Below are 26,772 nucleotides of genomic sequence, written 5' to 3'. Positions count from 1 at the left end.
CCCAGAGTAGGGTACTGAATATTCAAAGAGGTGTTCTAAAGGCGAACACACAAAACGGTAACCTCGTGGCATAATATGTACTGAACAAAAGACACATTGATCGCTTTTTAAATCATCTGCTGCTCTAGCAACAATGATCTATTTAACAAAATGAGAATGTCCTTTTTTGATTAAATATTTTGTTGTCAGCTATTTTGAACAGAGACATTTATGGCATACTCACATGTCTATTGGATGCAGTTTTAATTCATTAACATACAACATTACAGATCTATTAGTAGGCGGAGCAATGTGTGTTTAAACTCCTATATGCTTAAATCATAATCATAAAGCTGCAGCGAAACTTAAACACATTTCTTGCTGCCGGAACCATCATCGAATATATGCTTCTGTAGGTATTTCTGGCTAAAAAATTACTTCTGTTTTGGGACTTTTTTTATTTTGGGTTTTTTACAGATCAAAAAAAGTTTTACAAAAAGCATATTAATATTTGCTGTAGCCCAAAACATGGACAAAAAAAGCAATTAAAAAATGACTGAAAATGTTCCAAATTCCAGAAAAACATTGGAGACTCATTTGCCTGTAAAAATGGAGACAATTGTCTCAACATGTGATCAAAATAAGTTTGCACCTATAGCATCGAACAATTCTCACCTTTCATGCTGTGCCTGTTGATCAGCAAAGTCATTTTTCAGTCTGTCCAAATCAGTCTGGAGTAGTGAAATGTTTGTCTGTGTCTCAAGTAGGGTCAGTTTCAAGTCTGAATTTTCCTTGAAATGAAAATAAATAAATGAAGTAAATAAATAGATATACTCAGTTCTATACTTGGCACCACACTCCTGGGTTCTGCTACTGGTACTGTAACATTAGTATTCAGCATAAAATTTTACTATCAATATGGTAACAGCAGTAATATCAGTTTAAATGGGCACTGTCATTAAAACTAATTTTTGCTATTGCACTCCTTATGGTAAATAAAAAAAATCTTTCTAATGTACTTTGTTTTATTTGTGTTTAAAAAAAAGCTGCCACTAGGTGTCTCCCTACTTGTCCAGAGAACATTTCCCCCCCATCTCTTGCACAAACTTTGGACTCCTGCTGGCCTGGCAGAAGTTCAAAATCAGGAGATTCTGAGGGGGGTATGTGCAGTCTTATCCAATCATAGCTCATCTCACACTGAACTGCTCTGGGCTGTGTGTAGCAGAGTGAGGGAGGAAGTTCTCCCCTGTATGGCTTCAGATGATGTCACGCCTGCTGGGTAACGCCCTTTCCCAGTCTGTGAATCTGACTGAGCAGGAAATACAGAGCAATATCAAGGTAGAAAACAGGGGGTGGTTTATCATGATGGGGACAGTGAACGGAGAGGATTATAAAAGGATTATAAAATATAACAAGATCATGAGATGTACTCTTTAAAGTGTACCTGTCGCAACATAAAAAATAAGAAAATGCTCTAGGCTGAAATGCTCAGCTAGTGCTGATCCTGCTTAAAAGGGGTACTCAGCCACTAGACATGTTATCCCCTATACAAAGGATAGGGGATAACATGGCTGATCGTGGTGGTCTGGCCGCCAGGGACCCCCGCGATCTCTGCCGCAACACCCCAATCATTAGATGAACAAGTTTCCGTGATCGTAACACTGCAGTGCTAGCATGGAGATTGCAGGGGGTCCCAGCAGCCAGGCCCCCCCCCCTGCGATCAGACATGTTATCCCCTAGGGTAAAACATGTCTAGGGGAAAGAGTACCACTTTAAATTCTGTTTTACATGGTTCAGAATTCCTTTATGTTGCTTACAATTACAATGCACTGAAATTAAGGGGGTGTTTCCTTGCTATCCCTCAAATTTGATGTGGGAACTCCCGTACATCCTGTACTCTTCAAAGCTGAAAACTGGCTGCTCTGTGCACTGAGGCTCTGTGACACACCTCTGGCTCACACACCAGGCTGACTAACAAGCCCACACTTCATCTATTTTGTCTTACCCGAGACACACAGGCAACAGCTGCAGGAATAGGACAGTGTTCTGGACAGTGGAGGGACTCCTAGTGGTAGGAAATCTAGAGCATTTTTGTTCACCCAAAAAAATACACACTTTTTTTTTTAGCCAATAATGTTATTATCTACATAACAGGAGACACTCACACATGGGGTGTAGTGTTTTTTTCTCTCTAATAAGTACCGTATATACTCGAGTATAAGCCGACCCGAACATAAGCCGAGGCCCCTAATTTCACCCCAAAATCCCAGGAAAACGTATTGACTCAAGTATAAGCCTAGGGTGGGAAATACATCATCCCCCCCCTGTCATCATCCAGACCCCCGTCATTAACACCCTCATCATCATCCCCCCCTTCATCATCACTGCCTGTCATCATCCCACCCCCCCCCCCCCCCTTCATCATCCCCTTGTCATCATCCCCTCCCCCCCTTCATCATCCCCTTGTCATCATCGGCTGTCCGGGATTTCTGGGAGTTGTAGTTTTGAAATCTCTGGAGGTCCGCAGGTTGAAGACCACTGCGGCCTTCGACATCATCCAGCCCCCCCCTCTCACCCCCTTTAGTTTTGTACTCACCTCCGCTCAGCGGGACGTTAGGGTGTGCTGGTCCGAGTTTTTCAGCACAATTTTTCGTGCTGAAAATACCCCCCTCAGCTTATACTCGAGTGAACTCTCCACCCTCAGTGGTCTTCAACCTGCGGACCTCCAGAGGTTTCAAAACCACAACTCCCAGCAAGCCCGGACAGCCAATGGCTTCCCAGGGGTTGCTGGGAGTTGTAGTTTTGAAACATCTGGAGGTCCGCAGGTTGAAGACCACTGAGGGCGGAGAGTTCACTCGAGTATAAGCTGACGGGGGTATTTTCAGCACGAAAAATTGTGCTGAAAAACTCGGCTTATACTCGAGTATATACGGTATGTGGAAAGAGGCATTTAAAAGAGTGTGATCATTTGCACCGTCTTGTGCTGAATGTGTTGGTGGCACTGGAATGGTAGCGACCTTAGTAATTTGTTTCTTTACTGCTGCCCATTCTTTCCACTGCATACTTTTTTTAAGCTGAAAAACCTCTTGAACCCCTTAAAGGGGTAGTCCAGTGGTGAAAAACTTATCCCCTATCCTAAGGATAGGGGATAAGTTTGAGATCGCGGGGGGTCCGACCACTGGGGCCCCCCGCGATCTCTCTGTACGGGGGCCAGGCTCTCCGGCCAGATAGCGGGTGTCGACCCCCGCACGAAGCGGCGGCTGACACGCCCCCTCAATACATCTCTATGGCAGAGCCGGAGATTGCCGAAGGCAGCGCTCCGGCTCTGCCATAGAGTTGTATTGAGGGGGCGTGTCGGCCGCCGCTTCGTGCGGAGGTCGACACGCCCCCTTCCCGCGGGCTGTCGGGGCTCCGTACAGGAGATCGCAGGGGGCCCCAGCGGTCGGACCCCCCACGATCCGCAACTTATCCCCTATCCTTAGGATAGGGGATAAGTTGTTCCCCACTGAGTCAATACTGGACTACTCCTTTAAGGATGCAGGGCTTTTCAGTTTTTTTTTCATTTTCGTTTTTTCCTTATCACCCTCTAAAAATCATAATGCTTTCAATTTTGCACCTACAAACTCATAAGATGGCTTTTTTTGCCCCACCAATTCTACTTTGTAATGACATCAGTCGTTTTACCCTAAAAAATCTATGGCGAAAGCAAAAAAAAGAAAAAAAAATCATTGTGCAACAAAATTGAAAAAAAACAAAAAAAAAAAAAACACAATTTTTTTACTTTTGAGGGCTTCTGTCTCTACATGTGCATTTTTACATAAAAATGACACCTTTCCTTTATTCTCTAGGTTCATACGATTAAAATGATACCCTACTTACCGTATTTATCGGGGTATACTACGAACCCTAATTTTACCAAGGATATTTGGGTAAAAAAAGTTTTTTAGCCAAATATCCTTGGTAAAATGAGGGTGCGTGGGTGTGCATGTGTATACCCCGATACACTGTTTCTGACCCCACAGAAGCCCCCAGGAAAGGCAGGGGGAGAGAGGCCGTCGTTGCCCGCTTCTCTCACCCTTCCTTTCCTTGGGTCTAGAGCCCTGCTGCCGCCGCTTCTCTCCCCCTGGCTATCGGCGCCGCTGCCCCATTGCCGACGCCGCTGCCCCATTGCCTCCCCCATCCCCGGTTTTATAATTACCTGTTGCCGGGGTCGGGTCCACGCTGCTTCTGGCTCCGCTGTGGCGTCTCCTGCATCGTTGCTATGCGCTGCGGGGCGCATCACTTGTCACTGCGCAGCGCATAGCAATGACACAGGAGATGCCACACCGGAGCAAGAAGAGCGCGGACCCGACCCCGGCAACAGGTAATTAGGGGAAAGGGGTTAAATCATCTTTATTAACTTTTTTTATAAATTTTTTTTTTGCAATGTTATAGCCCCCATAGGGGACTATAACATGCAATACACTGATTGCCAGCACTGATCAATGCTATGCCATAGCATAGCATTGATCAGTGTTTTCGGAGCTCTGTTGCTCCTGCCTGGATCTCAGGCATGGAGCAGTCATTTGCCGATTGGACAACGAGGAGGCAGATAGGGATCCTCTTCGTGTCCGCACAGCTGATCGGGACATCGCGGTTTCACCGCGGTGGTCCCAAACAGCCCGACTAAGCTGCCGGGAATGCTTTTTTTTTACTTTAGACACGGTGATCAACTTTGATCGCCACATCTGAAAGGTTAATACCGGGCATCACTGCGATCGGTGATGTCCGGCATTAGCCGCGGGTCCCGGCCGTTGATAACATAATCGGGACCGACCCGATAGAACGAGGTCATTGCATGACCCTGCGTTATTTCGAGGGAGCCGGCGCTGGACATAAATATACGTCCTGCGACATTATGGGGTTAATAGTTCCATCGTGGTAAGGCTCATTTTAAGATAGGAAGTTATATCATACCATAGAAAGCTAGAAACTAACACGGAATTAAAACATAATTTATTTAGATAAAGAAGGGGTATCCATAGTCCTTAGTTTAGTCAGAAATTAAGCAAGAATTGAAGGGGGAGATTTATCAAAACCTGTCCAGAGGAAAAGTTGCCCATAGCAACCAGATTGCTTCTTTCGTTTTGAAAAAGCCTCTGAAAAAGGAAAGAAGTGATCTGATTGGTTGCTATGGGAAACTCAGCAACTTATCCTCTGGACACGTTTTGATGAATCTCCTCTGAAATGTTTAGTAGGTTACACATGAGATATAATGTATACAAGTACACAAGAGATCTTTTCTTTATTTCCGAGTGCAAATCACAAAGTAAATAAAACACAGTACTGAAGCAAGTACAGTGTAAATAAAGGGAATGTGCCTTGCATGGTACAATTCACTGGTTACATTCTTGATACTTAGAAGTACTAATATAATACAAATGTTCCTTATTTCTGACAGCTTCACAGGAGTAACTTTTGGTGGCTCAGTGTTTAGCATTGTGGTCTTGCAGCGCTGGGGTCCTGGGTTTGAATATGATCAAGGACAAGATGTGTGTTTGTACAGTATGTTGGCCCAGCGTTTGCCGTGGTGTCCTATAGGAACTTCAGTTTCCTTCTACACTCTACATCAATACTTGTAGGATAAATAGCTTCCTATGAACTTGGTTCTAGTGTGTTTGAGATTGGAAATTAAGACTGTAAGCCCTTTTGGGCAGAAGTGACCTATGTAAGTGATGCGCTTCGTGCAAAAGGAAATAAACACCTTAGAGTGATGGCATATCACTAGCATATTCTATTACCCAACCTCTGGGAATCCCACTGATCATAAGAATTAAAGGGACACAGCACTGGCAAAGCAATAAATCCATGCTGGTTTTCCCCTGAACAGCAGCCCCAGCCATCTGTGGCATCAAGTAAATAGAATTAACTTCACTTCCCTGAAAAGCCACATGGCTGGGAGTGTTATGATGTTACACCAGCCAAGTGGCTTATTCGCTTACCTCTTTCAATCATAAAGTCTAGATCAGGGGTGTCAAACTCAAATTCATCAGGGGCCGCATCAGCAGTTTGGTCACCCTCAAAGGGCCGGTTGTATCTGTAGGACCCCTCCCCCCCCCCACATACCGTATATGCCGGCATATAAGACGACTGGGTGTATAAGACGACCCCCAACTTTTACAGTTAAAATGTAGAGTTTGGGATATACTCACCATATAAGACTACCCCTCCTACCGCAATGTACAGTACCTTGAAGCCTTGAAGTTCCGCCCACATTAGGTAGGCAGTATAGTTCCCCCCACATTAGGTTGGCAGTATAGTTCCCCCCACATTAGGTTGGCAGTATAGTTCCCCCCACATTAGGTTGGCAGTATAGTTCCCCCCACATTAGGTTGGCAGTATAGTTCCCCCCACATTAGGTTGGCAGTATAGTTCCCCCCACATTAGGTTGGCAGTATAGTTCTCCCCACATAAGGTAGGCAGTATAGTTCCCCCACATTAGGTAGGCAGCATGTTCCCCCACATTAGTTGGCAGTATAGTTCCCCTCACATTAGGTTGGCAGCACACCCCCCCTCCCTCCCCACAGACATACAGCCATATACAGTGTATGGCTGGAGGCTGTATGTCTGTGTGCTGCCCCCACTGTGATCCGGTCACCACTCCTCCGGCCCGGGGTCACATCTACTGCTATGGCCTATGGACCATAGCAGTAGGTGCCAGGACCAGTCGAGCGGTGACTGGAACGCTAAAGATGATAACGCGCCGCAGGTCACTTACCAGGGCCTGCACGTGTCCTCCTGCGATGATCCTGCCGTCCTCCTGTTCCTCCCGCGTCTCTATGGTTGTACGCACGGGATTTCAGTGACGTCCCGTGCGTACAACCATAGAGGCGGAGGACTGAAGGAGGATCGCCGCGCATGCGCTGAAGAGGCGGCTTTCTTTTTTTTTTTTTTAAAGCGAGATTAAAGGTGAAGGCTGGCGGCAGGCCACATGACGAGGTCTGCGGGCCGGGTGTTTGACACCCCTGGTCTAGATCATATACTAGAGGAATACCCCTTTTTCTTATAAAGTTTAAGGAGTACGCCAAAGAAAAAACTTTTAATATGTCTAGGCTGAATGCATGAAAATAATCTGTTACAGTGCAGCTTAGCGAATTGCTGGCTGTAGGGGTGTCCCGCATTGGCTGAGCGGCAATGTGACATATTGGGCCCATTTCACATGTCACATTGCTGCTCAGCAAATCACTGGTCGAGGTGGGACACCGTTGCAGGCAGTGATTCGATGAGCTGCACAGTGAAGTGTCCAGCACCAGAAGCAGTAAGTGGATCAGACCAGATGCTGGAATACTGGAGGCACCGGGGAGGTAGGTAAATGTTTATTTTTTATGCATTTAGCAGGTGCATATTGTTAAAAAAGAAAAAAAAAATTTGAAAAAATTTGAATATTAAATATAAGAACTGTAGTAAAGTAAACCAAGCTGAACACTACAAACCTTAGACGTGAGAACAGGATTCTGTATGGTTAGTAAATACCCTTATTTACAGAATATAAACTTTGGAAAAGTCTTACTGAAAGTACCACAGTTCAACTTTCTTACCTGGGAAAGTTCATAGATTTGATTCTTAAGCCTAGCACTCTCTTCTCTGGTTTCTTGAGCTTTTTCTTCATCTTTGTGCTTAAGAAAGTGAAATAAATAAGTAAATAATAAAATTATATATATATATATATATATATATATATATATATATATATATATATATATATACACACACACACACACACATTTTCAGATGTTGTCTATTGTTTGTGCACTGGAGCGAAAAATGCAGTGGACACTAATTTATAACCTGTACAAGGTCCATTAATGTGGTCAAACTTTGCGCATTGCCGATTTTTTTACGCAAATATAGAACATCAAGGAGCACATGTAACAAAGTGTCAGAAAGCATTAACTACTTCTGCCACCAGTCAGATTATCTCTGGGATACTTAAATCCTTTTCCATGTACCTTTTAAAAACAAACAATGTCATGTTTATGGACCGCTTGTGATATTTCCTTTAAAATATTTTCAAAGGAAGATACACCGGGTTATAGTGCGGGTGAACAGGAGACCGATGTGGGGTCTCTGCGTCTAATATATCAAGATATACTTTCCATGACAGTTCAAACTTCCAACTGTGTAGAATTCAAAGTGCAGGAGATTGCACCTGTGTATCCATGGTGACCATACAGCTAAGAATAAGCAGGGAGGGAGAAGGAGGTAGGCTGTTAGGTCTATGTATATGTGTGATCATGTGCATGCAGCAGTGCTGAGTGTGTGATTGTGTGCATGCAGCAGAGCTGAGTGTGTGATTGTGTGCATGCAGCAGAGCAGAGTGTGTGATTGTGTGCATGCAGCAGAGCCGAGTGTGTGATTGTGTGCATGCAGCAGAGCAGAGTGTGTGATTGTGTGCATGCTGCAGAGCAGAGTGTGTGATTGTGTGCATGCAGCAGAGCCGAGTGTGTGATTGTGTGCATGCAGCAGAGCCGAGTGTGTGATTGTGTGCATGCAGCAGAGCCGAGTGTGTGATTGTGTGCATGCAGCAGAGCCGAGTGTGTGATTGTGTGCATGCAGCAGAGCAGAGTGTGTGATTGTGCGCATGCAGCAGAGCCGAGTGTGTGATTGTGTGCATGCAGCAGAGCGGAGTGTGTGTGATCAGGTGTTTGAGCAAAGTTGAGTGTGTGCGTGGTCATGCTTACACATTATTACACATTTAGCTCTGCTCTATACACATGTTGCACACTATTTTCTGCTACATTTACATGATCACACACTCAGCTCTGGTACATGTACACACAGTGTTTACCAACCAGGGTGCCTCCAGCTTTTGCAAAACTGCCACTCCCGGCATGCCAAGTTTTGCAACACTTCTCCTTGGTAAACACTGATATAGAGGTAAGGGGACAGATTATTCAGCAAAATTACATATTTTTTAAACCCAGACATTTTTCTCGACCAGCACTCCTGCGCTGGCACTTCTAGCTATGTGAGCAGGGTACCACGGGAAAATGCCACAGCTCTGTGAGGTAGAGAAGGAGTGCACGGTAGAGCGAGGGGGGGCATTTCTATATTTGCACAAAATTTATCAAAGGACGTGCACAACTTTTGTAAATTTTGAGAAAGAGTGTAAATTAGACAAGCAGTGTAAAGTCTACAATAGACACCTAATGATAAATGCCCTCCCAATGTGTGTAAGTATGTTCCAGTATCGCTTCAAAGTGGCTAAAGATATTAACATTAAACTTGGTAAATATGTCAACTACAAACATAGGATAGGTAAATTACGGTAACCCTTATCCACCCCCATTTGCAAGGTTTTTTTTTGTTTAAAGTCCCATACAAGTCTATGAGAAATATATGTTGCTGCATAACTTCTAAACATCTGAAGATATTTCGATAATACTTGGTCACATGTTACTTATATGTCCACAAAAAATATAGGATAGTTAATTTAACCCTTATCTACCTACATTTGCGAGGGCCAAGTCCCACACAAACCTATGGGAAATGTATGTTCCAGCATAACTTTTGTACAGCTTTAGATATTTTGATAATACTTAGTACACATATTACTTATATGTCAAATACAAATATAGGATAGTTAAATTGACCCTAACCTACTCACTTATGTGAAGGATGGGGTTTTTGTTTCAGGTGCCATGCAAGTATATTAGACTTTCCCAACCTGACTCCACAAGCTCTGCTCTGCATCTCCTGTAGAATGTGTCAGTCCAGCTTGTAAGCCTCACCCTCCACGCATGCCACGCCCCATCTAGCAAAGACACACCCACCCTTTAAGTCACACCCCATTTAGTTTCCTACCCTTTTTGTGCATCGGTCTGGCTTGCAAATCATACCCGCTCCCACAAAACCACATCCCCTTCTAAATTTGGCTTACAATATCTTCATCACAACTTAGCCCCACCTGAGAACGGGATATGAGGTCGGGATATAAGGACGGGATAAAAGATCAGGATATGAGGACAAAATAGGAGGACAAGATACGAGGTGGGGACACGAAGTCAAAAGTTCCCTTCTTTGTTGCTTTTCCTCTTCAACAAAAAGGTAAGGATGGAAAAAATGGGCAATTTTAGTAAGTGACCCCTCGTTTGATTCATGTTTACCCACACTATAACCCAGTGTATTGTGTTTAAGGTGGGTAAACAGGCTGACAGTTTTCATACAAGGCCTGCATAAAAGATGTGGTTAATTGCTGAGAGCTAGGCCTCTTGTATGGGGAAATTATCAGTCAGTTTAGCCAATAATCGACCAGTGTAAAAAAAAAAAAAAAAAAAAAAAAAAAAAAAAAAAAGGACCTTTAAGTGTTAATGTGAATTGGAAAAAATTTGACTTGTCATCCAGACATGTCAAAAGTTTAGATCACACTGGGTCTCAGTCCTGAGACCTGCTTGATCGTGAGCAATAATAAAGTGTGCAGCAGTGCGCGCTTTACTCCCCAGCTGTTAATGAAATCCAACTCTTCTGCTGCATCAGTCTATGGATTGAAAGAGTTGGATTGGGTGGGTTACCTGCTTTGCCATGCATTACAGTCAGCTATTACTCACAACTGCACTGGGTCTCAGGACTGAGACCTTGTGTGGTCTAAACTTTTTACATATCTGGACAACTCGAGGAAGAGGAAAAGTGGGTTACATATCAGTATATGTCATGTAGCTCTCTTTCTGTGCATCATCTTTATATAAATCAATGGCTGACAAAGGTTTCACTTCTTCAGAGGTTCTGCAGCAGCAGTGTATTTTAAGAACTAATGTACTAAGGTAAGTAAGGAGGCATAATCAACATAGTATTATTGCTGCACAGTATGTCCTAACTATACCTGTAGTTGCTGGACTTTGTGGTTCACTACAAGATAAACTATAAACCTCTGAATAGTTTGTGGGACGGAATAGCATAGTACACCATGTGTAATGTTTTTAAAATTAAAAATAAGAAAAGGAAAAATGAATATCCAATGTATACTTTAACATCTCCATCCTTAACTCATAGGCATGCATAGTAACAAGATTAGAATTTTTTTGAATATAAAAAAAAAAAAAAAAAATATCTATTTCTACAGCTTTACTTAAAAAAAAAAACCTTCTATTTTTCTTGTAATGTAAAAATGAATGGAAACATAAAGGAATACATTTGAACATATGCGTAACAAATGTGTGCATAAAGTTGCCAACTTTTTTTTGGGGGGGGGTATAAGTTTCAAGTATACAAAAACATACATAAAAAAATGTGATATGAACCAGGCCTTATTTGTACATTGGTGTCAATCACATAAATCTCAAATACGAAACTGCATACACAGGTATATACCGTATTTGAAAACCATTTTCTAGAGAAGTCTATGTACCTTGAATGGCTTTCTACATCAGTTAAACATTACTTTGCATTTGATAAATCAATTACAATGGATGAGACAAGGGAAATCAGCTACAAGGAGAATCCTACCTTTGCCATCCTGGCAACCCTTGCTTGTAGCTCTGATATTTCAGTCTTGTGTCTTCTTTGCATCTCTTGAACCGTAGCTTCAAGTCTCTGTTGCTCCTGAGACAATACATGGAATTTCAAGACTGTGTTTTGATACCAGACAGCAGTAGAACATACATTAAAATCAGAACTTTATCAATGCCTGCTCAGCAGCGTACTCCTGCCTTATCACTATAGTGTGTTGTAGTATTAAGCCAGCACATGTGATCAGTTAATTACATGTTTAATAGTAATAGACCAACTATGCATTATGCATATGTCCCTGACAGGAGGCATGCCAAAACCATAACGCAAAGAATCTGCCTTGCATCACATCTTTATTTACCGGTATTTATGATGTCAAAATTCCTTTAATGCTAATTTACCATGGAATATGTTTATAGGAAGATACCTGTTTAGCAGATAATAATAATAATAGCAATTAATTCACTGGATGATTCACCTTATATTGTCACTGACCCCATTACGTAATTTTAAGGGGTACTCCACTGAAAAAATTTTTTTTTTTTTTTTTTTTAATCTACTGATGCCAGAAAGTTAAACAGATTTGTAAATTACTTCTAATTTAAAAATCTTAATCCTTCCAGTACTTATCAGCTGCTGTATACCACAGAGGAAGTTTTTTTTTTTCTCCTTTTTGTCTGACTACAGTGCTCTCTGCTGACACCTCTGTCCATGTCAGGAACTGTCCAGAGAGGTTTGGTATAGGGATTTTCTCATACTCTGGACAGTTCCTGACATGGACAGAGGTGTCAGCAGAGAGCACTGTAGTCAGACAGAAAGGAAATTCAAAAAGAAAAGAGCTTCCTTTGGAGCATACAACAGCTGATAAGTACTGGAAGGTTTAAGATTTCTAAACAGAAGTCATTTACAAATCTGTCTAACTTTCTGGCACAAGTTGATTTAAAAAAAAAAATGTTTTCCAGTTGAGTACCCCTTTAACCTAATATAAGCCTTATGTATCTCAGATTAAAAAAAGGTTTTCTAATGATAAACATATAGCGCTAAATATCCTCTAAACTCAAAATAATTTAGTAGGAAACACACTTTCTGAGGCACGGTATTGGTTCACCTATATGCATGCAAGTACAACCCTCACATTTTTGTAAATATTTTATTATATCTTTTCATGTGACTACACTAAAGAAATTACACTCTGCCACAATGTAAAAGTAGTGAGTGCACAGCATGTATAACAATGTGTAATGTTGTGTCCCCTCAAAATAACTCAACACACAGCCAATAATGCCTGAACCTTGGAAACAAAAGTTAGTACACCCCTAAGTGGAAATGTCCAAATTGGGCTCAATGAGCCATTTTCCCTCCCTAATGTCACATGACTCATTAGTGTGTCTTAGTTATGAATAGGCAGCAGGTGTCCTACATTTGGTGTTATCGCTCTCACACTCTAATACTGGTCACTGGAAGTTCAACATGGCACCTCATGGCAAAGAACTCTCTAAGGATATGGAGAAAAAGAAAAAAAATACCCTTTACATAAGGATGGCCTAGGCTATAAGAAGATTGCCAAGACCCTGAAACTGAGCTGCAACACAGTGGGCAAGACAATACAGTGGTTTCACAGGACAGGTTCTACTCAGAACAGGCCCCGTAACACGGCATCAAATTGGTCTGCATGGCTGTCATCATGGAAGAAAACCTCTTCTAGAGGATGCACAAGACGAGCAGAATTATTATTGGAACCATATCCTGTGGATTATTGGAACCATATCCTGTGGTCCGATGAGACCAATTTGTTTCAGGTGTTGTCAAGTGTGTGTGGCAGCAATCAGGTAAGGGAAAAAAAACACAAGTGTGTCTTGCCTACAGTCAAGCATGGTGGTGGGTCTGCATAAGTGCTACTGGCACTTAAAAGTTACAGTTCATTAAGGGAACCATGAATGCCAACATGTGACATACTGTAGGCATTCATGTGACATACTGAAGCAGAGCACGATTCCATCCCTTTGGGGACTGGGCCACAGGGCAGTATTCCAACATGATAACAACCCCAAACATACCACCAAGACCACCACTGCCTTGCTAAAGAAGTAGAGGGTAAAGGTGATGGACTGGCCAAGCATTTCTCCAGAACTAAATCCTATTGAGCATCTGTGGGGCATCAGTAAATGGAAAGTGGGGGAGAACAAGGTCTCTAACAACCACCAGCTCCATGATGTCATCATTGAGGAGTGGAAGAGAACTCCAGCGGCAACCTATGAAGCTCTGAGGAACTCCATGCCCAAGAGGCAGTGCTGAAAAATAATGGTGAGCACACAAAATATTGACACTATTGGCCCAATTCAGACATTTCCACTTAGTGGTGTATTCATTTTTGTAACCAAGGTTTAGACATTAATGGCAGTGTTATTTTGGTAGGACATAATGTACAAAAGAAAAGACTAGCTTGCACTCACCGTTACTGTAGCTTTCATATCATGATCATTCCGTGCGGCAGGGAGGTCTGGCCAATGCCTTTGAGCGCCCTGCATCGCCCAGACCTCCCTGCAGCACAGAATGACCGTGATATGAAAGCTACAGTAACGGTGAGTGCAAGCTAGTCTTTTCTTTTGTACATTATGTATATGATCTACTGCACTTTATAGCTTTGCACCCCATTAGTAGTGAAGATATGTAGCACCGGACGCTGTCTTTTGCTTGAAGCCTGACTTACCTGGACAGTCTTGAAATTGTGCTCTCTGTCTTTTCCTCTATATTTACATGTGCCCTCACTATGTTACATTGCAGCAGCAGTAATTTTTTCAGTCACATAAAAAGATGTAATGATATATATACAAGAATATAAGGTGTGTACTTATGAGAGATACTATATATAGAGAAGCTTTTATAGATGTGATATGTATAAACCGTTGTACATAGGCAAACAATTTTGTGTCTATGCATTGTAGTTTACATTTAAAGCATCTGTTAAAATGTTGAAAAAAACTGTAATTATTTATCTATGGCTAAAAAAGAATCAGCTCCAAAAGATCCAGGCTCATTGTACAACTTACATTATGCTCACTGCGGCTCTTTTCAAGGGCTATACGAAAGCCTCAAGGGTGGGCAATTGTCTCTGGCATGTGATTTATACTTTGTCAAGTTGAAACAAAGTAATTTATAAACCTCCTTTAAAATGAGCCATGACCCCTCCCCCCCAGAAGGGAAAAAGGAACAAGCACTATCCCACCCCCAAAAAATTATAGATAGGGCATTATATGATGCAACATATTTTTCATGTTGCCTTATTACTGACCCCCAATGTGTCTAAAAGCATAACCCTAAAGTTTTCAGCCTCAGTTGTCCACCCTCTAGAGCCTGCACTGGCCATAGATGTGCCCTATATAATCTACACTGGCCACAAATGTCCCCTCTAAATCCTGCACCAGCCACAATTGGAACTAGCCACATATGGCCCCTTTACAGACTAATAGACACAGATGCCACCCCCTACAGCCTGTTCCTTCAACAGTTGCCTTTCTGTGCAGATTGTGCCTTCAAAATATGACAGGCCGCTGCTACCCTACAATCTCAAGAACACAGACTCTAGTCTCCCATTAGAATGGAGCAAGGAATATTCCCACATAAGTAGGCAAAGGAAGATATGCTCCAATAGGCACTTCACCCGTGGTCGGAAGGTCCTTAGGGAAGGAACCAGGAAGATTGTTTGTCTTCAACTTCTTCCCGCTCACAGGACCCAAACAGCCAAAACTTTAGGGGAGCCGACGTCTCCTCACCCACCGGCAGCTCCACTCACGCTCACAAACCTTCACAAAACTTTTGTGAAGTGAAGGTTTCTGAGTGTGGGCGGAGTAGCCGGTGGGTGAGGAGACGTCGGCTCCCCTTAAGTTTTGGCTATTTGTTGGGTCCTGTGAGCGGGAAGAAGTTGAAGACAAACAATCTTCCTGGTTCCTTCCCTAAGGACCTTCCGTCCACGGGTGAAGCGCCTATAGAAGCATACCTTCTTTTGCTTACTTATGTGGGAATACTCCTTGCATCGCCTGCCCGACCTGAGATCACCTCCGGACGGGATAGCTCCTGGCTGCACCCCGGCTACCTGCCGACTGAGTTGGCTGAGATGCTTCACTAGATGTTGTGCTGTTAGTACAACACTATAAGATTAGCAGAACATAGTATTTACTCTTGATCTACTGTGGTTGGAGTAACGCCACATAATTAAGCATTTTTGTTTGTCTTTTTTCCTAACTACAAGTATTAGAATAGAGCAGTGGGTTGTGCATGTATGTTCCTGCTCCATTCATTTTCTATGGGAGCCACGGAAATAAGAATGAATGGAGTGCCCTGTGCATGCACGACTGGCCGTTCCAGTCTAACAGGAGACTGGCATCCCTAGCTGTGGGACTTCTGTGATCAACTAGATATCCCCTAATTTTTGGATAGAGGATAACTTTACAAGATAGTACAACCCATATGAAGGGGCTATCCAGCAAAAAACATATGTTAAGATATGTGCCTGGGCTGTGTATTAAATAAAATAAAAAATAAAAGCCTATACCTTCCTCCCTCACTTTTAGTAGTGACTGGTATCAGAGGGCCCACTCTCCACTGAACTCCAATGACACTTTGCTTCCGAAAGTTGCAGACATAACATCACATTGCCACTGCGCCAATCACTGAATGCAGCGGTGTCCTGCTTCAATCAGTAATTGGTAGAGAAGTGTGACGTAGTGTCTGCAACTCAAGAAAGCAAAGTGTCAGCAGAGCTCATTGAAGAACAGGCACCCCGATACCGGATGCTACAGAGGATTGAGACAGACAAGTATAATCTTTTTATTTTTAAATGTATATATTACACAGTCAAGGCACATGTTATTTTTCTTTCTGGAAAACCCCTTTAAGGTTACAATTTGTACTATTGTATACTACTATGCCACTGGCAACACTCACCTACAAACCTTACTGCACACACAGGGCTGTGGCAGGGTAGCCCTGTGTGCCTGCTCACAGCAGAATCTGCAGGGTAAAATTCTCGGTGGGTGCGCTACTACATGCAACCCTACCCTAAGTGTTTTCTTCTGATGTGCTGCTAAGTAGACTTCTTAGGTTATGTTCACACGTTGTTCACAAAAGTTGCATTGTTCATAATAAAAAAAGCCCCCTCTAATTTTGTACAACCCCTTTAAGTTCTCTGAAAGACTAAGCACACATAGATATAGCAATGGCAAAAAATCCAGATACAAATCTGCTTCTCAGCACAGGATTAAGTGATCGGGTTCTGTCCTACCTCTTCACGTATTTGATGTTCTACTTTTACTAAATGATGCTGCAAATCTTCTTCCAACTCCACCATCTGTAAGGCTGTTGTCTCCTCAGTTCTGCAATATTTATGAACATAGTTTTCAATGTAGACAAATTATAACAGCAATACACTGCAACGAAGAGCACAAAAAAAAAAAAAAAAGAAAAAAAATAGCAGGAGTGGAGTGTTATGTATCTTGCACAGTACAGAGCACAAAGTATTTCCTGGAGTCACTGAAAGCAAACTACTAAATCCCTGACTATATATATTGTTCTGGATCACTGAAATAACCCAAAGCATGTGAAGTTCCACATTAACCTTCAGCCGAGGTATCATAATACCTGACTACTCCAGTTTCCTGAATTACTTCATGGATGAAAGGCCAGCTTGACACTTCTCATTTAAGAGGAAAAGAATAAATCTTAAAATATGGAAAACATTGTTCATCTTCTTAAGCATTGCTAAGGAGCAATACACAAGCAGACAGCTTCTAAAGGAGCACTGTGCCCCCATGTCCTGGTTGCATGCTGGGCTGCAGACGTTGTATCCTGTACAATGAGCCTAAGAAGAGACTTGTGTTCTATTGTTAGGTGCCCCCAACAAATTCACTCTTATAGCCATGGTTATGGAAAAAGAAAAAAACCTTCAGGAATAAGTCTTTAACTGAAATAATTTTCCCACAATGGACATTTAATACCTAAATCAAAAGATAGGAGCAACATATTTGATCTGTTAGGTGATAGAAATGGCTGCAATAGGGATCTGGAGCCCCCTGTTTCTCCTCACTGCACAACTGCAGTGAGGAAGAGTTTGATTGGAGCAGAGGTCAAGCAAGTGCCCTGCAAAGCCATTCAATGTCCAATAGATTTTAAAAATTTGTCTTTACTACGGTGTGAAGCAACAGGGGGCTTAGTATTCTTGTTCTAAGGATATGTGTAGGTCCCGAAGTGCGTCTCCAACGAGAAGACATTTATCATCTAACCGCATATCCATTGTGGGACAATCACATTTAGAGGCACACATGCAATATTTTGCTGCGTACTTTGCTTCATATCTGCTGCTGCGTATTTTCCTACCCATTTAAGTCAATGGGTAGCAAAATCAGTTGCAGAAAATATGCAGCAAAATATGGCACATGTGACTATACCCTAAAGGGTGTCTGAGAACATCAAAATGCAATCTAATCCATTGGCACAAAATGATAGAGGCAGAGTTGTGCAGATTTATTCAGTATAACTTGTAACTTATTAAGTGTATTCCTTGTACTTTCTATAGGAGTTCAGTGAACAGCGTCACTCAAAGATAGGACCGCCGACTGGATTCCTAAGCATGGAAAGATTTCATTTCAATAAATAAATACCAAGTAATCTTGAATCTTTTCCCACAAAAATCTATATCAATCTGCCCAGCTCTTTAGGTCTATAACATTATGCCAATGGGTTAAAAGGGTACTCTAGCATTGAGTGGCAGCGTGACATATGGACCCTCTGGTCTGGTCTTCCAGGTGCCGGGGCTTAATATGTCACGCAGATGTTAGGTTATAGGGAATGAAGAGTACCCCAAAAGGCACAGTAATAGCAATATTTAGACACAGGGAAAAAAAATTTCAATGATAAAAAAAAAAAAACTTATGATTTGCCTAATATAACAACATAAACTAATGTTTGTTCATGAGACAGTCCCTTTGAAACAGTGATCTCAGACTAAGATCCATGTTTTTCCAAACCTTTTTAAAATGGACTCCAGTTTTTCAACATTTAGCCGTTGCGCACGCAAGTCAAAGGAAATGTTTTCGATCAGTTTTTCATACTGTTCTAGGAGGCCGGGTACAGACACCCCATGGATTTCCTGGTGTAGGCTCCATAGCTGCTCTCTTGTCTCACTGCAAAGAGAAAACATATGGAATCAGATGGATCAACTACGAATAGCAACACCACAGCTGTTAGGGAGAGAGCAAAATAAAGTTTCTACATTTTGCTGCACAAAACCTGTGTGTCACATTTAACAAAAATTGATAGGTTTCTCTTTCTAGGCAAGTTTGCTTGAATCGGGCTTTCATACTTTTGGATCTTCGTGTCTGTCTATCTAGAGTAGACCTACAGTTCAGTGTATTGTCAGGGTGAATCTGAACTTGCTTCCACCTAAATAAGTGGAGAATGTTCTGGATGTTGTTACTGTAGTGTTCCTTACAGCACTGGAATTGTGGCCTCAACTTCTTACAACAAGGAAACAACATCGACATGGAATTTGCAAGTGTGCGCTTGGGATTTTGTGGCATGTACACAGGGACCGTCTGAGCAATTGCCCTAAAAAGGGCGACCCCTGCCCCAAGCTACCCCTTGGACTCGCCCTGTAAAATCCCTCAAACAAAAAACTCCCGTGAACTGGTATAACCCAACGCGTTTCTGCCACGTAGGTGGATTCCTCAGGGGTTAACCAGGCAGAACACCACTGAAGGGTTAATTACAAACAATCCAGAGAAATATTGCGCATCAAAAGTTCAGCAAGCACGGTGAGTAAAACAGTAAGTCAGCAGAGAGTGCTCCACAGCGGCGACTCCCCGTATGCTGTGGGGAGAACCTACTCACGGTACCAGCGGCTACATCAGCGGCGTCCCTGGCTGCTTGCTGCAGTGGCAAATGAGGCAGCTATCAGCAAGTGTCCCAGCTGTCATATGCAGTAAGCCGGAGATGTATATAAAGCATCTGTATTACAAAGAACCTGCGCTACAACGCTCCTCCCGCCACTTCCGGTAAGACGTGTCACTTCCGGAGCTGAATGTCAGGTGTTGCTAAGCAACGCCGCATATGGTTATGGTCAGTGCTGTCAGCACACTTACAGTATAAGAAATAAGGTATTTAGCCAGTACTAAGCTAGACAATAGCTGGCCAGGACATTTGTATGATTACTCCAATACATGAAATTCATGCTTACTACCCTATATAGAAAATAGGAAGCATTATTTAGAAAATGGAAACAGGATAATGATAATAAACGCTAAGCCTGCGCCTAGAACAGGGAAAGGGAGCCCTAATTAAGAGTCATGATTATAGTACTGGGGGAAGTCAGGCAGGCTGATGAGATGTTAACAGCCTGTAAGTGAGCGTGCATGTCACAGAGAACAGTCAAACGTATTAATTGAATATCCAGGTCGCGAAAAGTGGAACAGACTAAAATAATCCTGCACAATAGGAGCTAGAAGATATGCAGATGATCCACATATGGGGGGGGGGGGGGGGGGGAATTCAACCCAAGTGACAAGATTATGAGTAGCAGGCAAAACTCAGTGTCTCATTAAGGCCCAAAGGCGAGTATGTCTGGAGATGGTAAATCCACCATGTTTCTTTTTGTAAGATTAGCCAGTCTCCCCCTCTTACTGGGAACCTAACAAGCTCCATGCCAACAAATGTAAGATTTCTGGAATCCGCATCATGTCTATCATTCATATGTCTTGCAACTGGTTTATCCGCTTTTAGTGCAATGTCACGTAGATGCTCACCTATTCTATGTTTAAATTCCTGGATCGTTTTACCTATATATTCAATTCAACATGTACACATTGCTTTATAAACAACCCTGAAGTTGATGAAATCCCTTACCAGGAAGGTTTTTTGTGTAACGTTACTGTAAAATGTTTTGGTCACCTCTATGTTATTGCAGGCAATGCAACCACTACATTTAAAACATCCTTTAACTTGTTGGTGTAGCCAGGTCAAACTTTGTGTAGGAGCCACGTAATGGCTTTTTACTGTCTCTGAGACTTCTACCTTTCCTGAAAGATTTGTGGACACGGGCCCAAGACTTCAGAAAGGTCCGGGTATATCAACAATACTCCCCAATGCATACTTAACTTCCTGAGCACCCCCATTAAGTTGGCCACAACTCGAGTGATATTATTAGATGCTTTTTTTTGTTTTGGGACCAATAAAATCGGTCCTATTTAGGTCCCTAGTTTCATGGTACACTTTGCGCAACACCCAATCGGGATAGCCCTGTTCTCTGAACCTTTGCCTAAGGTCCGCCGCTTGATGGTTGAACTCAGCTTGGGATGAGCAGTTTCATTTCATTTCATTGATTACGCCAATCCAAGAGGAAGTTCGTAGCTGTGGCCTTACAAAATACGGTGGTGTCTAATCTCCCCTTATCCTTTTAGGAGGACATCCAGGAATGCTAGTTCCTGCCTAGCAACTTCAAACGTAAATCTAAGGCCCACTTCATTTTGGTTTAGAACTCCTACAAAAAGGCAAAGAGTTCCTTCCTGGTACCGTTCCAGAAGATAAAAATGTCATCTATATATCACGTCAATAGCCCAATTCCCTGATTGAAGCTGCTAATACAGAATTCATTTTAGACATCTGTGGACCAATATATATATATATATATATATATATATATATATATATATATATATATATATATATTTGTATTTAATAGTAGCCAAGCTGAAACTTACTGTGAGTGTAAAACAGGAAATAATTCTTATTAGACCCATGCTGAAAAGCAATGTCCCTTGTTAACAATGCACACACTTCTAAAAAAGGTATCTACCACTCTTACTGCACTTCAGGCCTTGGCCACTATTTGACACTGCTCTGCTTTTGCTGGAGGCCTTTTTAGCTCATACTATGAAGGTCAGGTAAGCAATGCAGCTCTGATTTTAAAGAGAAATGTAATTATTTATACATGCATGAAAAAAATATATACACACACACACACGCACAGAAAGCAATTCTGTCTGCAGAAAGAGTAATTGCCAACAAGTGCATGTCACTCACACCATGAATGTTGAGGTAATAAACCTGTATTATGAGAATATAACCACAGTAAAAAGCATTGACTCTCGGCAGATTGAGACTGGGATCGCGAGGAATGTGGGCGATGGCACTTTCCTTTTATCTTCAACAAACAGGTGTAACTCTTAAGACAAGTTTTACACTGCGTGGACAGTCAAATACCCATTCTGACATCTCTATGAATGTTTGCAGTCAAGGTGGAGAATTAATGCTGCGACTCTATTACTCATCCTGACTGGCCCTTGGCCAACAAGCTCTATCACAAAAGTCCCCACCACTGTTTAAGTTACCATTCACACCCCAATCATAGTTAACTAAGGGTTATGACTAGAGATGAGCGAACTTACAGTAAATTCGATTCGTCACAAACTTCTCGGCTCGGCGGTTGCTGGCTTTTCCTGCATAAATTAGTTCAGCTTTCCGGTGCTCCGGTGGGCTGGAAAAGGTGGATAGATTCCTAGGAAAGAGTCTCCTAGGACTGTATCCACCTTTTCCAGCCCACCGGAGCACGGGAAAGCTGAACTAATTTATGCAGGAAAAGTCATCAACTGCCGAGCCGAGAAGTTTCGTGACGAATCAAATTTACTGTAAGTTCGCTCATCTCTAGTTATGACCACTAAATCTAAATTGTAATATTCTTAACATCCCATTAATGGCCCATTTACAGTCACCAGGAGGTCACTTCATATCCTAGGCTTTACACAGCCATATTGTTCAATCATTGCACTGGTTGAGAAACATCAGATGTCACTGGACCAAAGCAGAATTGGGGTGCATTCACACCACATTTTGTACATAGAGGTGCCGAGTCCGGCGGGGGGAGGGGCAAACCGGGCGCTCCCGTACCCCAGCCAGATCAGCCCGTGACTCCATTTACTTTAATGATCCGACCGGAGTCAAAAGGTGACTCCGGTCGGCTCAGTTTTGACCTGTATACTACGGTTTTAGGTCCGGTCAGGAAACCGCATACGGGTAAAAACTGAGCCGACCGGAGTCACCATTTGACTCCGGTCGGATCATTAAAGTAAATGGAGTCACGGGCTGATCCGGCGGGGGTAAGGGAGCGCCCGGTTTGCCCCTCGCCGGATGCGGCACCCATATGTACAAAACGTGGTGTGAATGCAGCCTTATGATGGAAATTATGTTGCAATAATATTTTTCTATTTAACTACAAAAGAAATCACTTTTAGACAATAAATACGGGATTGTCATAAGATGGCCAATATACATAAGATCTGAGGGATATAACTAACACCTCCGATCAATCATCTCATAAGCAATCTTCTTGAAGAGGTTGGGTTTTGTTTACAGCAAGTAGAATTGCTGAACATAAGCCAAATGTGAGATAAGACTCCATCTAATGTCTAGAGCAGTGTTTGCCAACCAGGGTGCTTCCAGCTGTTGCAAAACTACAACTCCCAGCATGCCCGGACAGCCTTCGGCTGTCCGGGCATGCTGGGAGTTGTAGTTATTGCAATAGCTGGAGGCACCTTGGTTGGGAAACACTGCTCTAGGGATATAATACTGAGCAAAAACTAAAAAGAATCTCTAAACAATGATAGTGGAGGATAAAAACACAATGGGGGAGATTTAAACCAATGAGATCGCTTCTTTCCTTTTTCACAGGCCTTTTCAAAAATTTAAGAAGAAATCTGATTGGTTGCTATGGGCAACTCAGCAACTTTTTCTCTGGACGGGTGTTTTCGATCTATAGGTATGGGGTGGGTGCAGCTCACTTATTCTGAATATAACCAAGGTTACTGAGATGGACTCCAACACCCCGGGAGTGTTTAGACAAAGTGAGAAAACAAAAGATATCTCAGTCCTTTAGGTTATATAAGTGAAATTAGTGGAGAAAGAGAAGTGTAAAAATAAAAAAATATGTGATATTCAGTACCAGGTATATAGGCAATGGTATTTATTAAGATATTTGTGAACTAGGCGGTGTAGTCACAGGGCACTTGTGACTCACAACCAATACATATAATAAAACAATAAGAATAGATAAAATGCTGCTTGGTTATATCTACTTTGTTTAGAATGAGCTGGGATCTAGAATATAACCAGCCCTGGAATAGTATCTGCCTTTTGTGTGATTCAGCTTGAACAGCACTTTTTAGGGCAAGCTGGGATTTGTAGTCTCCGTGGGTAAAGTCTTTAGCAAATACAGTATCCATATATAGCATATACCCGCTTAATATAATCGTTGGTGGTATAGTAGATAACAAATGTGGGTAGTGACTGTTATTGCTGGTATTTGTAGGGCATGCTGGGATTTATTGTCTCCGCAAGAGAGATTGTTGATGGTGTAGTGGATAACAACCAAAAAATAGCAACAGTTCATGCCCGTTGTGCACCACTGGCAGGCTCCTTTGTTAGCCGCCAAACAAATAGACTGATAATCCGAAGGTAGAAAACAAGATAGATCTTACCGGCTCCTGTGTGAGTCCCCTCCCCACAGTGTACAGTGACCCCCCCGACCTACGATGGCCCCGACATACGATAATTTCAACACGCGATGGCCTCTCAGAGGCCATCGCATGTTGAAAGCAGCATCAACATACGATGCTTTTGTATGTCGAGGCCATCGCATAAACGGCTATCCGGCAGCGCAGACTGCTTCAGCTTCCACCGGATAGCCGTTTACGGTGCCCCGTGTGCTCCGGTGATGGTCTTATACCTGTCCTCGGGGCTCAGGAGCGACCTCTTGAGGATCCCCTGCATCGCCGGCGCTCTCCGTCGTCATCACGTCGCCACACACGACGTCCCGTCATCCAATAGGAGCGGCGTGCATAGTGACTTGATGGCGGTGACGGAGAGCGAGGATCCCGGGGAAGCAGAGACGTCCGGAGCGTCGGGGACACGGCGACAGCGATGGAGGGTGACATCCAGGGCAGCGGTGACGGTCCGGAGCGGTGGGGACAGGTCAGTATAACTTCCTATTCTTTCCATTGCACGGATCCCTCAAAATATGATGGTTTCAACAAACGATGGTTCATTTGGAACGGATTACCATTGTATGTTGAGGGACCATTGTAATTGTCCAATGGGGATTTGCTAGTTTGCGCATGCGGCACTAGCTGGTAGCGGGTACAGGGAGATCTGGAAGGTAGGAATGATTCGCGGACTGCGCCGCTTCTTGGAGATTAGCGATCTGCTTCGCTTCGTTGGTAGAATCGCGGACTGCGCTGCTCCAATAGGTAGAATGATAAGTGATAGGAGATGGGCCAGGTGGGAAAAGCGTCCTTGTGGATGCCTGGCAGGATGTTGGTGTTTTTTTTTTTTTTTTATTTTTTTTTTTCACACCAAATGTAGGAAAGGCAGTTAGAACTGAAATACTAAATAGTAGTAAAAGGCAGCAATGTAGGTTTAAAATAGATCAATTGGCACGTTTCAGGATAGACATCCTTTCTTCAGCAGCCTATGTGGAATACAAGATAGGATTAAAAAATAAGAGACAAGGGCCCTGTGACTACACCGCCTAATTCACCAATATCTTAATAAATGTATTCATATTGTATCCATTTATGTTACTTATTTGCATAGAATTTTATCACATTTATTTACTATTTTCCAATACCATTGCCTATATACTGGTTCTTAATATCACATATTTTTTATATTTTTACACTTATCTTTCTCCACTAATTTCACTTATATAACCTTAAGAACCGAGATATCTTTTGTTTTCTCGTATTTTATATCTAGCCATGGACATGTCAAGTATTTATTTACTCACATTCTTTCGGACTGACACAACTATAACAATATAAATGCAATGGCGGTGACTCAGCCTCCTGGGCTAGTTTTACAGGTAAGACATGGAAGTGAACAGAAGGTGAGAGGAAAACATGTGCAATGACCAGGCTGCTTTCAGACAAAATAATCCTATATGGCTCAAGGAAACTGTACAACAGGTTAGTAATCTCTAATTGACAAAGTCACAATTGTTTACGTAGGTAGCCAAAAGATTAAAGCAGTTTTAGAACCATAAGGCCTTTTTTCAATCCTACCTAACAAACAAGTCTGTGTCGCGAGAAACATCATGTGGCATCAATGCAGTTCACAATATTCTACATTATTAGTGCTCATACAGTATATCTACGGTAAGTGCTTGCAGAGTGCTGCAGTAAGTTTTGGGTGTTTGCATTGCAACAATGGCAGCATGGAATTGTGCATTTCGTATGCATTTGGGATTTTTTTTTTTTTAAACTGCGTTCATACTACTGTCAAAGGTTTGGGAAATATAGAGCAACATATGCTTGAAATAATGGAACCCAAGAGACCCCATTATAAATCAATAGGGCTATTCAAACAATATGGGTGTCACTGTTACAAAAACCACAATTGTGGAGTGATCAAAGCCTAAAGCTATGTTCACATGGCAGAATTTCGGCAAGGAATCCTGCAGTAATTAATTGCCCATTCACTTTCAATGGAATTCCTGCAGCGGAAATTCTGCTGTGTAAATGGGACAGCGGAATCCCATTGAATTGTATTCTCTATAAATTCGTGCTGAAAACATCTTATCCCCTATCCAAATGATCACCGTTGCGGCACCCCGTCATTCGGCAGACGGAGCGATCCGTGCCTGATGACTGGAGATGCAAGTCGCCACGCCCCCTTCATTCATGTCTATGGGAGGAGGAATGACGGCTATGTACTAGCTCTCACGGCTATGTACAAGCTTCCGTGTTCCGGACGCCGCCGCCGCTGCCGGCCCGGAGGCCCCGCGGGACCCTTTGAATAGGGGGATGAGATGTTACCAGCGGAGTACCCCTTTAAGGATTGGCCATTTTTTGGATGCAATACTAAAAGATGATGCCATAATATACAAATACAAAGCATGAAAACTACTATACTATTTATTACAGGGACTGAAAAATAGATACATATGTGATAGACAAAAATTGTACTTTAAATAAAGAACAGACCGAGAGTGGTTCTTCAGCCACATGTGGCACATGAAACAGCTGTACACTTTATTAAAAGATTTAGGTACCACCTGTTAATGGATACTACATAAATACCAAAAAATAGCAGAGTTATCTCCTGGGAATACTATCAGTAAGTAAGGTATTATTTTACTAGAAGTAAAAAACAGTAGGCACCGTGGTGGAGCTGGGACAGCTGACAGAATAAGTTCCCCTTGGGCTGGATATGCTGTGGGAAGTCTATGCAACAACTCTAACGTGAAATTTGAAAGACATCTGTACTGAA

At 42.5% G+C, this 26,772-nt stretch overlaps 1 protein-coding gene across 6 annotated transcripts in view; it reads right to left on the bottom strand.

The window, feature by feature from the left end:
- The window catches only part of LOC130368422 (ras and EF-hand domain-containing protein-like), a 171,795-nt gene that overhangs the window by 18,471 nt on the left and 126,552 nt on the right, over positions 1-26,772 (bottom strand). For 5 of the 6 annotated variants that reach the window (XM_056572052.1, XM_056572051.1, XM_056572053.1 and 2 more), the window contains 5 exons: positions 18,486-18,641; positions 16,745-16,835; positions 11,461-11,556; positions 7,557-7,634; positions 655-770 (listed from right to left, as the gene is read on the bottom strand). In XM_056572052.1, coding sequence (XP_056428027.1) covers positions 655-770; positions 7,557-7,634; positions 11,461-11,556; positions 16,745-16,835; positions 18,486-18,641 — 537 coding nt within the window. Of the gene's footprint in view, positions 1-654; positions 771-7,556; positions 7,635-11,460; positions 11,557-16,744; positions 16,836-18,485; positions 18,642-19,347; positions 19,486-26,772 lie in introns of those variants that run through there. The other variant, XM_056572054.1, reaches the window with a different exon arrangement.

Source organism: Hyla sarda, chromosome 4 (assembly GCF_029499605.1).
Source record: "Hyla sarda isolate aHylSar1 chromosome 4, aHylSar1.hap1, whole genome shotgun sequence".
NCBI classification, from domain to species: Eukaryota; Metazoa; Chordata; class Amphibia; order Anura; family Hylidae; genus Hyla; species Hyla sarda.
This window is presented reverse-complemented; position numbering and strand designations above follow the sequence as displayed.